Source organism: Procambarus clarkii, chromosome 44, assembly GCF_040958095.1.
Source record: "Procambarus clarkii isolate CNS0578487 chromosome 44, FALCON_Pclarkii_2.0, whole genome shotgun sequence".
Lineage (NCBI taxonomy): Eukaryota > Metazoa > Arthropoda > Malacostraca > Decapoda > Cambaridae > Procambarus > Procambarus clarkii.
In genome coordinates, this window is record NC_091193.1 from 10,748,671 (window position 1) to 10,766,970 (window position 18,300).

The 18,300-nt window shown below is 43.4% G+C and overlaps 1 protein-coding gene across 1 annotated transcript in view; it reads left to right on the top strand.

Moving 5' to 3' along the window:
* The first annotated feature begins 3,980 nt into the window (after positions 1–3,980).
* LOC138350119 (autotransporter adhesin BpaC-like) overlaps positions 3,981–18,300 on the top strand; it is a 29,669-nt gene continuing 15,349 nt past the window's right edge. The window contains exon 1 of the mRNA XM_069300417.1: positions 3,981–4,604. Coding sequence (XP_069156518.1) covers positions 3,981–4,604 — 624 coding nt within the window. The remainder of the gene's footprint in view (positions 4,605–18,300) is intronic.

An 18,300-nucleotide genomic window follows, 5' to 3' on the forward strand; every position in this document is an offset into this window, starting at 1 on the left:
GAGAGAGAGAGAGAGAGAGAGAGAGAGAGAGAGAGAGAGAGAGAGAGAGAGAGAGAGAGAGAGACAGAGAGAGAGAGAGAGAGAGAGAGAGAGAGAGAGAGGGCAAAAAACAACAAATGTTGTTTATGATCTTATTGTCTCCTCTATCACTCTTTCACAAAATAATAAAATATATATATAATATTAATACAAGCCAATCAACAATTAAATAACTAATTCACCTAACCTATCCTAGTAATACATTTGTTTCGTAACACCGTAAGCTAAGGCTTGGACTCCGTTCCCACAAACACCCTCTAGTTAAGGCTAGTTAACTCTAGTTAACTCCCTAACACCAATCCATCCTCCAGAAACTATTGTAACACTCCCAAATATCCCCCCCCCCAAAAAAAAAAGACGCCGCTCTCCCACAGCAATTCCTCCCACTTCAACCCTCCCACCGTGTCCCAGTTCGATCCCACCTACTTGAGCATGCGGGCACAGACGTGCGACACGGCACTGGAGCCTTGCATCATAGTTTACACATCCCCCAGAGCATCGTCAGGCGATTGCCGGGTGATAAGGCCGGCCGTACGATACTCTTTTTTTTATATTCACTCCAGGGTTGATGTACGAGAACTTCACCGCGGGACTCTGGCACCGTCCTCTCCGGGAAAGGATGTTTGGCCGCTAAGGACGTGGGAATATTTTTGTGGTCGGTATGTGTATGTGTATGTGAGGAGGATACCGCTTAGGGATTGAGTTAGAAATGGATAAAAATGGTGGATATCGTCGTAGTACCGAATGGATAGATGTACGATAACGTTTTACGCGGGCTCGGGCGCCATGGTCACGGGAAAGAGGACGCCTCGCCACTGGAGGGAGGCATTTGTGTTGAGGGGCTGAGCCGTGTGTATATATTCTCTCTCAATATATATATATACACACCAATAATCCATAGACTGTATAGGTGGAATAGGTGGATCAATTAAGCTTTCCGAAACTTTATTCCCCCCCCCCTAACCCCCACCGTCGCGGATTAGCAAATGTTTTCCCTCGTGTCCGTGTGGAACGAATGAAGGTTAACAGGGCTGAGGAAAGCCTCGCTGGAACGAACGCCTCGCAAGATGGGGAAAGCTTGTATAATTTTTTTCCCCTCCACCCTCGCACACACACACATCCCAAGGTGCCAAACATGCCAGCTGGTCCCACGGCATCCTGGCAGCGTTTCTCGTCACTATCGTAACAAAAACATTTGCGGTACAGGCTCAAGGTTGTGGAGGATGGATGGGGTAACGGGAGGATTGCGTATAACTAGAAATACAAAGCGAGGTCATCACGGGAGAGAAAACGGTCACCCGAGGTCAAGGGTCAAGTACGCGCTCAAATAAACAGTTTAAAAGATAAAATTCAGAGGAGAATCTTCAGAGCCCTTTCACCCTTCACCACACTGCCCACTACACCACTGGTGATGCTGCCCCGTCCACTACACCCCTGGTGGTGCTGCCCCGTCCACTACACCCCTGGTGATGCTGCCCCGTCCACTACACCCCTGGTGATGCTGCCCCGTCCACTACACCCCTGGTGATGCTGCCCCGTCCACTACACCCCTGGTGATGCTGCCCCGTCCACTACACCCCTGGTGATGCTGCCCCGTCCACTACACCCCTGGTGATGCTGCCCCGTCCACTACACCCCTGGAGATGCTGCCCCGTCCACTACACCCCTGGTGATGCTGCCCCGTCCACTACACCCCTGGTGATGCTGCCCCGTCCACTACACCCCTGGAGATGCTGACCCGTCCACTACACCCCTGGTGGTGCTGACCCGTCCACTACACCCCTGGTGGTGCTGACCCGTCCACTACACCCTTGGTGATGCTGCCCCGTCCACTACACCCCTGGAGATGCTGACCCGTCCACTACACCCCTGGAGATGCTGCCCCGTCCACTACACCCCTGGTGATGCTGCCCCGTCCACTACACCCCTGGTGATGCTGCCCCGTCCACTACACCCCTGGTGATGCTGCCCCGTCCACTACACCCCTGGTGATGCTGCCCCGTCCACTACACCTCCCACACCTTCTGGGTTGTCAGCATTGGCATATAACCTTTTAAGCACTAACTTAAACGCTTGAGAGACTAACAGACGTCACCAAACTTCACCCTGCACTAAGACTCAGCTCAGTCTTAGTGCAGGGGTCTAAGACTTTTTCTGTGTACTCACATAAAATGCACAAGAAGCCCGGCTGGAGACAGGACGGAAGGGACATGTTAATGACATAAAAGATAAAGAAGGTGTCATTTGACAAGGGTAAGAAGCTGCGAGTGTGATCAAGATGATGTATAATTGTGCTCAAGATATGTATCTCTGTATATGTATATCCAGATATGTATATCTGGAGCTCGTTGAGTGTGATGTGTAGTGGAGGTTAGCGGTATATAATTAGGGAGAAAACGGCAGAAAATAATGAAATGCATATATTGATGTTCAGTTATGACTATACCTTGTGGTTAATGAAGCTTTATATCACACACACACACACACACACACACACACACACACACACACACTCACAATGTGTTTAAATAGACAGTTTTTTTAAACAAATTATGAGAAAGATATTGTTATTAAATCATAAAATCAACCTAAATTATTACACAGTCATATAAGAAGGAAAATGTCGGTGAACGACCAAGTGACAAGACTAAGGAAAACAGAGGGGGCATATACAGAAAGCTACAAGGAAATCTGTGAGGTACTGAACGCCACTTTCCATGGAGTGTTCACAACCGATCCTGAGCAGCTCCCATTGTTAAAAGAGGAGATGACCATAGATGAGAGACTGTCATATATATATAGAAGTGACAGCAGAGGACGTAATAACACAGCTAACAACACTGGATGAAACTATTGCAGTTGGACCAGACAATGCATCACCGTAAATACTAAAAGAGGCAGCGCAAGACCTCAGTGTGCCTCTAGCAAGGAGTCACTTACGAAAAAGGGAGAGTTGCCCAGTTGCTGGAAAAAGGCAAATGTGGTACCAATTTTCAAGAAAGGAGACAGAAGAGGCTCTTGAACTACAGACCAATATCACTGACAACAATTCCTTACAAAAGTGCTTGAAAGAATAATCAGGTTAGGATTGGTTACGCACTTCTATAGTCGCAATGAGCCCCTCATTTGCCGCTATGGATGCCAGCCTCCTCTTCCCTAGCCTGGACGACCTTTACAAAGATGTTTCAACAACGCACATTACGCAGATGTGCGTAATGTTACAACTTGTAATAAAGTTGGTACATCTTGGCTTAACGTGTTTATGACGTATTAGAACATTATTACAACTTGATATATTGGTTGTTATAACTGGTTAAGAGGTGTTAAAACTTGTTCCAACGTTGTACCTACGTTGTAGTTTCGGTGTGTGAATATTATAACGTAATAAACTGCAGCGTACTCTACGCTAGCAAAAGTTAGAACATCCAGAAACCTCAGTAAAGAGGCATTTAGAGCATGCCGCCCCATCATGGAGCCCCCACCTGAAGAAATATGTGCATAAGGAAACAGGAAAAGGTTCAGAAGTTTGCGACGAGGCTCGTCCCAGAATTGCGAGGGATGGAGGCATAAAGAGCGACTGAAGGAACTGAACCTGACACGACGCTAGAAAAAATGATGGTGAAGGGAGATATGATAGAGACGTATAAAGTACTTAGGGGCATTCACAGAGTGGAAATAGACGAATGTTCACAATACCAATAGAACGAGGGAACATGGGTGGAAGCTTGAGATTCACATGAGTCACAGAAATGTTCGAAAGTTTTCATTTAGCATGAGCGTAGTGAGGGAATGGAATAAACTAAAGGAACAGGTTGTAGAAGAAACTTCTATTCATAATTTTAAAGAGATATGATAGGGAAATAGGACAGCAGTCATTGCTTTAAACGGACAAAGAAAGTGTGGCTATAGAAAAAGAAAGTGTGGCCACGGACAAAGAAAGTATGGCCACGGACAAAGAAAGTGTGGCCACGGACAAAGAAAGTGTGGCCACGGACAAAGAAAGTGCGGCCACGGACAAAGAAAGTGTGGCTATAGAAAAAGAAAGTGTGGCCACGGATAAAGAAAGTGTGGCTATAGAAAAAGAAAGTATGGCCACGGACAAAGAAAGTGCGGCCACGGACAAAGAAAGTGCGGCCACGGACAAAGAAAGTGCGGCCACGGACAAAGAAAGTGTGGCCACGGACAAAGAAAGTGCGGCCACGGACAAAGAAAGTGTGGCCACGGACAAAGAAAGTGCGGCCACGGACAAAGAAAGTGTGGCCACGGACAAAGAAAGTGTGGCCACGGACAAAGAAAGTGTGGCCACGGACAAAGAAAGTGCGGTCACGGACAAAGAAAGTGCGGCCACGGACAAAGAAAGTGCGGCCACGGACAAAGAAAGTGAGGCCACGGACAAAGAAAGTTTGGCCACGGACAAAGAAAGTGCGGCCACGGACAAAGAAAGTGAGGCCACGGACAAAGAAAGTTTGGCCACGGACAAAGAAAGTGTGGCCACGGACAAACACAGCAAGAAACAAAGAAAAAACAGCGTAACCCCAAGAAGCAGAAATAAGCCGATTGAGGAAGTAATTCAATAAAGAAATTCAGAGAAGCAAAACATAGGAGCAGGTGAAAGGTTAAATACCAAGAGAGAGGAAGATGATAATATAGAATAATTGGCAGATGAACCAAGGAACAGGAAATAAAGACATGATAAACAATGCATAAGAGGAAAATTGGGGAAAGTCACTGAGAAGCAGAGAGAACCGAAGAGAGAGAGAGAGAGAGAGAGAGAGAGAGAGAGAGAGAGAGAAGAGCAATGAGAGTAATGTCGGAAAATCCGACACCATTTAATAATAATATCATACAGACAGATAAGAGCTGTGTTGTATAAACAAGTTACCCATAGAAAACGTAACTTGTAGTGGAATTACCGTCTATAGAAAACGGGATATCATCACCACATACTATTATAATTCACCAGCTATTCTGCTGGGAATTATTCTTAAATACATAAGTCTTTGGACTTTACCATCATAAAAACATCTTATATAAATTAACTTAATTATCAATATTAAAGTAGAGTAAATGTGACCCTTCTATCACGTTCTGAAATCTGGACAATGTAAGCCAGGCGTCAGAGTGGAGGAAGGAGGGCAGCCATTGTTGTTATTGAGACCAGAGGCTCACACGGGAGCAAATTCGGCTCCTGTTAAATTTACTTGGACGTAGTGTTATGGAACCCAAAGGTGTACCATTGTCAACACGCTGTCTACAAATTCAAGTTAAGTGTCTATCCGAAACCCGTTTATCATTCATTTATGGCCATTAATGTCAGGATATAGGGTTAGCCGGTTAGAACGCGAAATCGCCTCATACTAAAGGTAATTAAGCCAGGTCTTTAATGTTCCATGTACTGTACTGTTTTCTCTGATATACTTGTCATATATAGGTATCTGGCTTCACAGCTAGCGCACTTTTGACAGGTCAAGACGAGGATGCAAGATTGTGCACCAGTTACTGGGTGATATGGAAGCTACCTCAAAGAGGATAATTTGGTGTCTACACCCTAGTTATACCTGGTGGACTAACCTGCTGTACTATAAGATAAGGAACCTTTTCAATGTATGTAGTTAATACAGTAGTTTGATTGGCTGCATATATATAAATATAAACCCCCCCTAATGTGTAGAGGATCGATTTGTGAGATTAAGAGATTATTGCAGAAATACAGTCCACTTATCATTATACAAATTGCTATCGAAGTATATAAATTAACGTAAATATAAATTCATATAAATTAAATAAATATAAATCTCACAGGTCGGTTCCCACATTATTTGGTCATCTTCGAACCGGATGACGGATAATTTGATCCTTTGAACCCACATTTGGTCATCTTAGTACCGGATGAACCAGTTAACCAGTGGATTCATTAAATACTAGTGCAGTGTTATTTAAACAAAGCCAGCCAGTCATAGACAGCGGCGTTGCCTCGTGGGAGCTCAGGAGTCTCCCTCAGCCCAGTTCAGCTTCGTCAGCGGTTTCATGCACACCCACAGATATTTGGTGGCGTGTTATTTCGTGAAATGACAGCGCTAATATAGAAGCCAGCCAATTAGTGACTGTCGCAAGATTGTTCACGGATTTCGTGGTGTTACATTTCGCGAGAGATTATCTACGAATTTTGTGGACTTTATTTCGCGAGGTCACTAATAATATTTAATACTTCTAGATAATATTAGAAGTTTCATAGAGGCTAATTAAGAGGCTATTATCAATAATTGTGTATATTATTTCTCCAAAATAGAGAATTATTTAATATATATTGCACTAGTGATCACAGTATAATATTTACTAATTGCCAACCCACAACAGGGTAGGATATGACTAGTTGAACTATTATCGTTCATCCTAGTCCCATTATTACCATAGTCAGTTGTACTATATTGAACAACCTATCACCATTAATGAATGGACCAGACCCTATTTTGGGTGTAATTTTTATCAACTCGAGTTGAGTTGTATATATAATAATTTACTTATGATCATTACACCTTTGAGTGATTAATTAGTGTCTCTACCATCCTAGGGTGATATAGAGGAGCTAACCTAAAGGTACTTCCAATGACACTGGTTTATCACTCAAATCATTAGTGTGTATGATTGTATATATATATAATGTGTATTAATTTTAAGTGCTAACCTCTAGTAGAGGTAGGATTATTGCCTAGTGAGTGCAGAATTTACCCTAGGCTACCATTAGTACTTGTTCACAATTTATGAGCCAGTGGTGCTCAATTAACAAGTCACCATGACTAATCCACAGAAAGCAAAGCGTGCTTTAATATCAAGCAAACGCCAACTAACAAGAGATCTCAACCAATATGAACAGTTGTTATATGAGCCTGTAATTAATTATCATCGGTTGAAAATACCACTGTTACAGATTCAAACCCAATTGCATATATTGAAAGCAAATAGGAAATCTTACCAAAATCAAGTCCACGATGATGTAGTAGTTGAAGATGTGGAACCATTCCTGTCTGACCTAGCACAATATGAAGAAGAAACTCAAGGCAGGTTGGAACATTTACACAGGATAATTGAATCAGAACAAATAGCAAGTACATCAAATAAAGTAGATAATGTTATGGATGATCTGGATCTTTTTGAGAATAAATGTAAAGCCAGATTAGATCCTTTAATCAACAAGGATAAAGCTTCACCCAGTAAAGCTTCACCCACTACAGCTTCACCCAATAATATACCACCAGAAATTAAGCAGTTTTCAGACAATTTATCCACAGTCTCTGTGGTTTCTGAAAACCCAATACCTGAAGCTACTAAGTTAACATGCCTCCAAACTAGAGGTGAAGCTGAACCAGTAGTAGAAAATGTAAATGAAAATAGCGACAGCACTAATTTCCCAGTCCAGCCTCCTAGGAATAATGCTGGCAATGAGAAAACTGTCATACATCTAGTACTACAATTGCTGGATTTACCTCAACCTGATCAGACTGCTGACTCATTACAATCCTTCAGCATGGAGTTTGAGTCACTACTAAGAACATTCAGACTTAAGGTTGATATAACTACTAGTGAATGGATGACCAAAGTAGTCCTTCAACGAAAATTGTCCAGCGATATACTAGATGAATTATATGCACATCAACATAACACCATCCTGACAGTACAGGACATCACTGAAGGTTTACATTCCATCATAAGCAAACGACGAGCAAATGAGGAAGTTAAAGCCTCTTGCAAGCCTTCAGAAATAGAAAATAATAGTCAATTAAAGGGTAAAACAACCACCCCAAATAAACATCAACCAATTACTCAAACATCAAGTTGCAGAAAATTTGACAATGCAGCAGCATCCTCCAAGCCTACTGTTACTAGTTCACCCAAACCGGTAACTTCCAAACGTGCAGTAGGCTGGGGGACATGTATGTTCTGCAAAAAGAAACATTCAACATACCGTTGTGCTAATTATCCAACCAGAGACACTCGTATTGAGCGACTCCAGGAATTAGGGAGATGTTCGAGGTGTCTCAAGTCACACAACATAGACTATTGTGATACCCAATTCAACACCTGTAACAGGTGTAGAAGAGGTAGGCACCATGCAGCACTGTGCAAATATACGAAATTAACGTATTCAAGACCCAAGGTGGAAGATAGCATTCCCACCACAGTACAGTACTGCAAGGTGCAACAAACAAAGAGTGTCCAATCGGCAAAGTCTAAAGGTAATACGACTTTGCCTACTGCCCAAATTACCATCCTGAATAAGAGGGCCAAGGTCCATACCCGTGGGTTGTTTGACCAAGGATCCCAGAGAACATATATCACCAAAAAGTTGGCAGATGAATTACAATTAAGGCCTGTAGCCCAGATGTCATTCAACATCTCAGGGTTTGTAACAGATGCAGGACCTCAAGTCTACCAGGTGGTACAACCATCAGTACGCTTAGGCAGGTACGTCTGTCGAGTACAAGCCATTGTGGTGGACAAAATACCAGTAGACCTACAAGTTCAAGGTCTGAGAGCAACAGCCAAATTCCTGAGAAATAGAGGAATAAAATTGGCAGATAATATTAAGTCTGATCACCTCACCGACTTCGGTCTCCTTGTAGGGACAGACTATTGTCATCGATTCATCGGTAGCCCTACTAAATATCAGGGCATAACCATGTTAAACTCTGCAGGAGGTAAATTACTCTCAGGCCCAGTATCAAACCTGAGGAGACCTATGCCTGCAGATAAACAATACCAGTAGAAATCTAAATTTGTCAGCTGATTATATTTCTCCAGTAGCATTATACTAAGGAGATTACAGCTGACTATAGTAACAGAGGTTGATGTTAGTATCATCATTTAAAGCTGAAGATGAGTTCATGAGGCCTCAGTGGCAAATCAGTGAACAGTAGCCTAAAACAGCTACAAGTCACTGCGACCAATGTCACTGAACCCACTGCAGTCTCAGAACCATACTTTACTTTAATGATGAGCTATTCAATCTTCTGAATCAATTAACTAAATTAAACCCCAATAAATCTGATGACTGATTTGATACATTTATTATTTAATCAAGATGTATTCCATGGGCCTCAGTGTTTATATATCAGTGACCAGTTACCTGAAGAAACTTCAAGTTATATCTAATGTCACTGATCTCACTGCAGTCCCTGAATCATACTTGACTGTAGTACTTGATCACATCCAGTCTTCTGGGTTAAATAATATGTAATAAGGCTTGAATATTAGCCTTTCAAGAGTTGACAGGGAAATGAAATCGCATTAGACTTCTAACCCCTGCAACTCTAGTACGGGACATCCGTCCTGCACGAACAGACGCACAAATGTGTGATTACTAACTACTAACATCAAATTAATGTAATAATTCGAAGGAGGAGTATCGGTGTTCGTCTGTTCTAATTAGGACTTCGACCCGTGAGCAGCCCCCTGGGGAATTATGTCGGAAAATCCGACACCATTTAATAATAATATCATACAGACAGATAAGAGCTGTGTTGTATAAACAAGTTACCCATAGAAAACGTAACTTGTAGTGGAATTACCGTCTATAGAAAACGGGATATCATCACCACATACTATTATAATTCACCAGCTATTCTGCTGGGAATTATTCTTAAATACATAAGTCTTTGGACTTTACCATCATAAAAACATCTTATATAAATTAACTTAATTATCAATATTAAAGTAGAGTAAATGTGACCCTTCTATCACGTTCTGAAATCTGGACAATGTAAGCCAGGCGTCAGAGTGGAGGAAGGAGGGCAGCCATTGTTGTTATTGAGACCAGAGGCTCACACGGGAGCAAATTCGGCTCCTGTTAAATTTACTTGGACGTAGTGTTATGGAACCCAAAGGTGTACCATTGTCAACACGCTGTCTACAAATTCAAGTTAAGTGTCTATCCGAAACCCGTTTATCATTCATTTATGGCCATTAATGTCAGGATATAGGGTTAGCCGGTTAGAACGCGAAATCGCCTCATACTAAAGGTAATTAAGCCAGGTCTTTAATGTTCCATGTACTGTACTGTTTTCTCTGATATACTTGTCATATATAGGTATCTGGCTTCACAGCTAGCGCACTTTTGACAGGTCAAGACGAGGATGCAAGATTGTGCACCAGTTACTGGGTGATATGGAAGCTACCTCAAAGAGGATAATTTGGTGTCTACACCCTAGTTATACCTGGTGGACTAACCTGCTGTACTATAAGATAAGGAACCTTTTCAATGTATGTAGTTAATACAGTAGTTTGATTGGCTGCATATATATAAATATAAACCCCCCCTAATGTGTAGAGGATCGATTTGTGAGATTAAGAGATTATTGCAGAAATACAGTCCACTTATCATTATACAAATTGCTATCGAAGTATATAAATTAACGTAAATATAAATTCATATAAATTAAATAAATATAAATCTCACAGGTCGGTTCCCACAAGTAAGAGGGAATGAAACGAAAGAAATAAATGTGAGATAAGGACAAGAAAAAGGAGGAAACGAAAGGAAAAAAAAGGAAAGCGGAGTCAGAACAGAAGGACACTGTCCCATACTCATATATAATCAAGAACAAAGTTATCATAACTGAAAAAAAAAATTACTAGACAGGTGAGGGAGTACCTCTCGGTGAGGAAACAGAAGGTCGCGAAATGACAGGAGAAGTTAAAGTGCCAAACTGTCACTAGCGCGGCGCTGCAAGGCTCGCTTCTGTGGCCCTCTCCTGTACCCTGGTATATGTCGACGACCTGACACAGGAAATAATATTACTGTAGACAATGTGATGTTATTGAGAAGAATTAAAATAGGGAAGAACCATAGAAGCTTGTAGGGAAACTTTGACATATTTCAGAGGTGGTCGAAAAGATGACTACTGAACCGTACCCTTGACAACCATACAAGCAATAGACACAGGGGGCGAGAAGCGACGTGGAGTGTGAAATATACACGAGACAATTCCCATCATAGGATGAGAAACATCTTGGAGAAGATATAACCCAAAATCTGACTCAAGTTCACTGCAATAAATAGATTTAAAAGGCTACGGCATATGCAACAAATGGCAAATATAAGTAGCTTTAATACACCTTAATTTGACGGGGGTCTTCAGCCTTCTAATGACCTTATCAAATCAAGGGTTCTTCAGACCTACCCCGCATATATATACTTGGCATTTTTGCATATCCTGTTGACTGATTCCAACTTACGTCAGACCAAGTCCAAAGTATGCAGCTCCCAAGATATGTTGACCAGACCACACACTAGAAGTAGAAGGGACGACGACGTTTCGGTCCGTCCTGGACCATTCTCAAGTCGATTTGACTTGAGAATGGTCCAGGACGGACCGAAACGTCGTCGTCCCTTCTACTTCTAGTGTGTGGTCTGGTCAACATACTTCAGCCACGTTATTGTGACTCATCCCAAGATATGTTCCAGAAGTGAGGCGACAGAGGCACAGCGAAGGGCCGAGGGAACGTGAAACTCTCCTCGCTAGAAAGAAAAAGAACAATAAAAGGGAATTGATAAAGTAGACAAAGGGAGGGGGGAGGGGGGTAGTTAGGTTCCAAATGAGAAACAATGGAATTGGGGTCACGGTTGGAAGCTCGAAGCACAAATAAGTCGTGGAGATATCAGCAAAAACATAACAGTTGCAAATGAATGGAATGTGTTAAGAGGGACTATTGAAGGCAAGTTAATCAACAGTTTGGGAGACAATTTGATGAGAACCTGAGAGAGGTTGACAGTATATTATGCGTCCGGTGGATGACACGTCCGGTGGATGACACGTCCGGTGGATGACACGTCCGGGCTTAGGAGGTAATGACTGACTCAACAAGCATATCTAGGAGAGTACACACACACACACACACACACACACACACACACACACACACACACACGCGCACACACGCACACATGGATATGTCAGAGCCCAGTAGGCTCAGGAAACTCTACGTCAGTTGATTGACGGTTGAGAGGGGGGGACCAAAGAGCCAGAGCTCAACCCCTGCAAGCACTTCTTGGTGAGTACACACACACTGGTAAATAAATTTCTGAGGACCTTAATGCCAGCTTCCATGGAGTGTTCACTACTGAGCTTGAATAGCTCCCAGAGCAAGATGGGAAAGAAGCTCCTGATGAGAAACTTCTAAATATTTTGAGGTAACAGCGGAGGAAATAAGAATACAGCTAGCATCACTAGATGTAGCTAGAGCTACTGGGCCTGATAGAGTATCACCGTGGATGTTAAAAGAAGCAGCACAGGCCCTCAGCATACCTCTAGCGCTAATATTTAATGAGTCCCTTACAAGGAGGGTATTGCCCAGCTGCTGGAAGAAGGTTAATGTGGTGGCAATCTACAAGAAAGGAAATAGAAAAGAAGTACTTAACTACAGACCAATGTCACTCACAAGCATCCCTTGCAAAGTACTTGAAAGAATTATGAGGCTAAGACTAGTGGCACACCTAGAAAGAGTTGGGTTTGTAGGTAAACAACAACACGGCTTTAGAGAAGGAAAATCTTGCCTGACAAACCTCCTGGTGTTTTATGATAAGGTAACAAAAATAAGGCAGGACAGAGAAGGCTGGGCAGATTGCATGTTTCTGGACTGCCAAGAAGCCTTTGATACATTACCACACAGGAAATTACTATACAAACTTGAGAGGGAGGCGGGAGTAGGCGGCAACGCACTATCATCTTGAGATCTTGAGGTTATCTTGAGATGATTTCGGAGCTTTAGTGTCCCCGCGGCCCGGTCTTCGACCAGGCCTCCACCCCCAGAAAGCAGCCCGTGACAGCTGACTAACACCCAGGTACCTATTTTACTGCTAGGTAACAGGGGCATAGGGTGAAAGAAACTTTACCCATTGTTTCTCGCCGGCGCCCGGAATCGAACCCGGGACCACAGGATCACAAGTCCAGCGTGCTGTCTGCTCGGCCGACCGGCTCCCCGGGTAAAGAATTATCATGATGAAAAGAATTACCCATGATAAAGTATCATGGGTAAAGAATTACCTAACGGACAGGTGTCAGAGTGACAGTGAGGGGCGAGAAGTCGGACTGGCGTACAGTAACAAGATCGGTGCTGGGACCCATACTATTCCTCATATATGTAAGCGACTTGACTACAGGAGTTAAGTCTTGTATGGCAATGTTTGCAGATGATGCAAAACTAATGAGGAGGATTAAGACAAAATGAGGATTGTAAGATTCTCCAGACTGACTTGAACAGGTTGCAGAGCTGATCCGAGAAATGGTTGCTAGAGTTCAACACCAGCAAGTGTAAGGTGATGGAAATGGGATCAGGCTTCAGGAGACCGAAAGGCCGATACATGATGAAGGGAAACTAGGTCCCCATAACAACTAGAGAAAAAGATCCTGGAGTGGGCATAACATCGAACCTAACTCCAGAGGCTCATATAAATAGAATAACGTCAGCCGCATACTCTACGCTGGCAAAAGTCAGAACATCCTTCAGAAACCTGAATAAGTAGGTTTTTAGATCACTGTATACACTGCATCACCTATGTGAGGTCAGCCTTAGAGTATGATGCCCCCATCTAAAAAACGCATAAGGAAGCAGTAATTAAAAAAAACACATAAGGTGTTCCCAGACGCGCTCTAGTCGACTGCACCACAACATGGTAAAAGAATTGCAACCTGGAGTGCTACTGTACCCACAAGGATCCCGAGGCTTCCACTGAAGCCGAACCGCGGTTTCACACAATTCCCCCCCCTCCCCCCTGCACTCGGGCTCTGTCAATCAGTAATTCTACCTCTGACTGTAGAAAGTCTTTCAATACACAGAGAAATCACATAAACGTGTTATATCAATGAACCAATCCAAAAGGAACCTGTGATGAGGGTTCGAACCTAAGCGCTGGGTGTTCCCAGACGCTCCCTGGGAACACTTGGTGCATAGGTTCGAACCCCTCATCAAGGCTCCTGTTGGATTTGTTCACTGATATATCACGTTAATGTGATTTCTCTGTGAAAGCCTGATATCTTACTGAGTGTCCAGCAGCGAAGCTGTAACTGAGCCACGCCAAAGATATTCGAGTTGGCAAATGTTGGCAAATGGGGACATAATTACCAAATCGTTATTACCCGGCTCTAGTGAACTGCTCAGGCGTGTACCAGGGACTTCACTTGGGGCGAGCAACTCTATCATATTCCCCTGAAAAAGGGGATAACGAACAGAGAAACCAAATGATTTTTACACAACAGATAAGTCCAAAGAAGCGACCGTTTTGGACTTGGGCTCTGCTGGTGTCGGTTGATGCCACAAGAGTCCTGGAGGATGCAGCGAGGGGCAGACAGGTCCTACTGAACCATGAAGAGCGATGCCCACCGTGCCTAACACAGGGTATAATCGGTATTGATGGGTCAGCCTAGCCTATCACAGAGTGTAACTGGCTATGGCAGGAGAGCCTAGGGTGTCAAGGGATAGCGACGGAAATATCAAGGAATCAAGCTTAACTGATATCTCAATATTATTCAGAATATATATATATATATATATATATATATATATATATATATATATATATATATATATATATATATATATATATATATATATATATATACATATATATATATATATATATATATATATATATATATATATATATATATATATTAATATATATTATATATATATGTACGTAAATTCATCACTAACTAACTTGAAAGACATCCTCTCACTGTAGGTTGTAGGGAGGGACCAGGAAGAGAAGAGGACAGACGGCATGATGGGTCTGAGACATGGAAATATAGAGGGCTGGAGAAATAGTGATGAATGAGGACAATTGAAGGAATGTGAAGAGGTGGATATAAGGATTTGGAAAGACGGGAAGTTGGTGGAGAGGATTGTAGGGAAGAGGGAGAGGGTGACGAGGATAATGATGGGGGAGGGAGAGAGGGGTGTTGTGGTGGCTTGGTAGGTGGGGGAGAGGAGAAGGGAGAGGAGAGGGGAGAGAGGGGTCGAGGATGAGGAAGGTGAAGGAGAGACCGGGCACCCTGGCTCCGACGTGTATATGCAAATGCTATGATATGCCAATGAAGAAATAAATCTGAAGAAACATGAACTGAATATCAGACAGCCAGACGGACTCTCTCTCTCTTTCTCTCTCTCTCTCTCTCTCTCTCTCTCTCTCTCTCTCTCTCTCTCTCTCTCTCTCTCTCTCTCTCTCACACACACACACACTCAGAAACTGCAAAAGAGCCAGAGAACACAAAACTATGAAATGGAACCAACATAGAAAATACCCAACCCACAAAAGTACGAGAAATACAAGCAAGCTGGAAACGACTGCACGACAGACAGAAGACAAGAGGAAATACAATTCGTGAAAAGGATAACATATAAAACGCAGTGCGAGGGATCATAGATGTAAACTCGAGACACAAATGAGTCTCAGGAACGCCAGACAAAAATGTTTCTCGGTGTTAAGAGCTGTCAATAAGTGGAACAGGTTAGACGTTGAAATCGTTGAAGCTAATTCAGATGAAAGTTTTAAATGTAAATACGATAAAAGCGTGAGTAATGAGACATTACTTCAATCTCAACATAATCGGAAGGCGGGGCCAGGAGCCTAGCTCCACCTGGCAAATACATCTAGGTGAGTATATATATACCCAAGTACATATATCCTGGACCCTAGTTAGGCTAGGCTAGGCTAGGTCTCTGGTACACACAGATTCCTTCTCGTTCATATGCGAATTATTAGGTTAGGTGAGGTTAGGTGAGGTGAGGTCAGATATTGAGTTAGACAGCTGCCCGTAGCAGCTGTCTAATTCCCAGGTACCTATTTACTGCTAGGTGAACAAAAGCATCAGGTCAAAGAAACAGTTCAATTGTTTCTGCTTCGACCGGGAATCGAACCCGGACGCTTAGGACTACGCGGTTATCTTGAAGTTATCTTGAGATGATTTCGGGGCTTAGTGTCCCCGCGGCCCAGTCCTCGACCAGACCTCCACCCCCCAGGAAGCAGCCTCTAGCAGCTGTGTAACTCCCAGGTACCTATTTACTGCTAGGTAACAGGGGCATCAGGGTGAAAGAAATATTTTGTCCATTTACATCCGCCTCCACCGGGGATCGAACCCGGAACCTCAGGACAACGAATCCGAAGCGCTGTCCACCCAGCTGTCAGGCGCCCTTATGGTATATACACATTATACACACTGTATACTGTTTACACACACACACAAACACACACACACACACACACACACACACACACACACACACGACCAAAGAGCCAAAGCTCAACCCCCGCAAGCACAAATAGGTGAGTACAAATAGGTGAGTACACACACACACACACACACAATGTGCGAGTGTGTACGTGTGTGTGTAAGCTCAACCACCTTGCGGGGGTTCAGATTCGGTTCTTTGGCCCCGCTTCTCAACTGGCAATCTTCACACGTGAAGTCTGTGTGTGCGCTCACGCGCGTGCGAGTCCCAACCTCAATTTTTCAATTAAGTTTGCGCTTTGCAACAACATTTTTTTTTATTTGAGAGGAGGGGAATTATCAGAGGAAAGCGCTAAGCCATTACGACTATATGTAGCACTTGGAAGAGGTCAAGAATTAGGATTTCGGATGGGAGACGGGGAGGGAAGGAATGGTGCTCAACCACTTAAACAGTCGGGGGATTGAACGCCGACCTGTACGAAGCGAGACCGTCGCTCTCTACCGTCTACCCCAATTGCATTCGAGAGTGATCAAACCTCTAGATAACATTGTGGCAACATTACACAGTGGACTATTTGCCCCGCTCCTGTGCCAGGTAAGTTACGGGCTCACCATAGCCCGTGCTACTTGGAACCTGTTCCGAGTAGCTGAATCTATAACAACAACAACAACATTACACAGTGCACCATCGCGTCCCAAACCACCTCCATCTTAACGACCCGAGCACTAACGACACTCCCTAGTAACCCGCCAGTGGCTTCAGCCTCAACTCTTTTTTTTCACATTCAAAATTTATATGACAATTTGTCATATCAATTAAACATCCGACAATGTATATTTAATTAAAAATGCAAACAACGCGTTTGTGTCTTTACGACGCGGTGGAGAGCTAGCGCGCTGGACTTTGTAATCCAGAGACCACGGGTTCGAATCCTTTTGGGGGGAGGGGGGGGGGGGGGGAGGATGATTGGATGTTGTTGTTCCGGGGGCTTGTAGTGCAGTTATTCGCTCGTCTCAAGGGCCACACGCGTTCAAGGCTGCTTGTTCGGAGATAATTCGCACATTGAGAACATTAACGTGAAATAAATTTAAGAAGGCTAATCAGATAAAGGTTTGAAACACGAGGAAATGCTTCACTCAAGGTCAGGGAGAGTTACACACACACACTCTGGGCCTGTGTTTACCCACTAAGGTCGCCTCTACCACCCTCCTGCCGGCGGGGGGTGAGCTACTCGCAGGCTCACACTACGACCTGTCTCCAGTTGTTGGTTATGGCGGGTGTACGGAACGACGTGACGCCCTGGGGGCCAGATTCATGAAGAAGTTACGCAAGGACTTAGGAACCTGGGGCCAGATTCACGAAGAAGTTACGCAATGACTTAGGAACCTGGGGCCAGATTCACGAAGAAGTTACGCAAGGACTTAGGAATCTGGGGCCAGATTCACGAAGAAGTTACGCAAGGACTTAGGAATCTGGGGCCAGATTCACGAAGCAGTTACGCAAGCACTTACGAACCTGTACTTTTTTTCTCAATCTTTGGCGGCTTTCTTTCCAATAATTAAGCAGTTAATGAGCTCCGAAGCACCAGGAAGCTGTTTATAACAATAATAACAGTTGATTGGGAAGTTTTTAAGCTTGTAAACTGTTTAATAAATGTAACCAAAGTCGTCAAAGATTGAGAAAAGATGTACACGTTCGTAAGTGCTTTCGTGAATCTGGCCCCTGTACAACTTTTCTCAATGTTTGGCGACTTTGTTTACAAGTAATAAACAGTTAATGAGCTCCGAAGCACCAGGAGGCTGTTTATAACAATAACAACAGTTGATTGGGTAATTTTCATGCTTGTAAACTGTTTAATATACGTAATTAAAGCCGTCAAATATTGAGGAAAGATGTACACGTTCGCAAGTACTTGCGTAACTGCTTCGTGAATCTGGCTCCTGGCGTACACAAGGTAGCCATATTTTGTCCTTCGTTGTTTGATGGGCTTTAGTTCTGTTTATACCACTTTTGTCGTGGCTTTTGTCTTGTATTTCG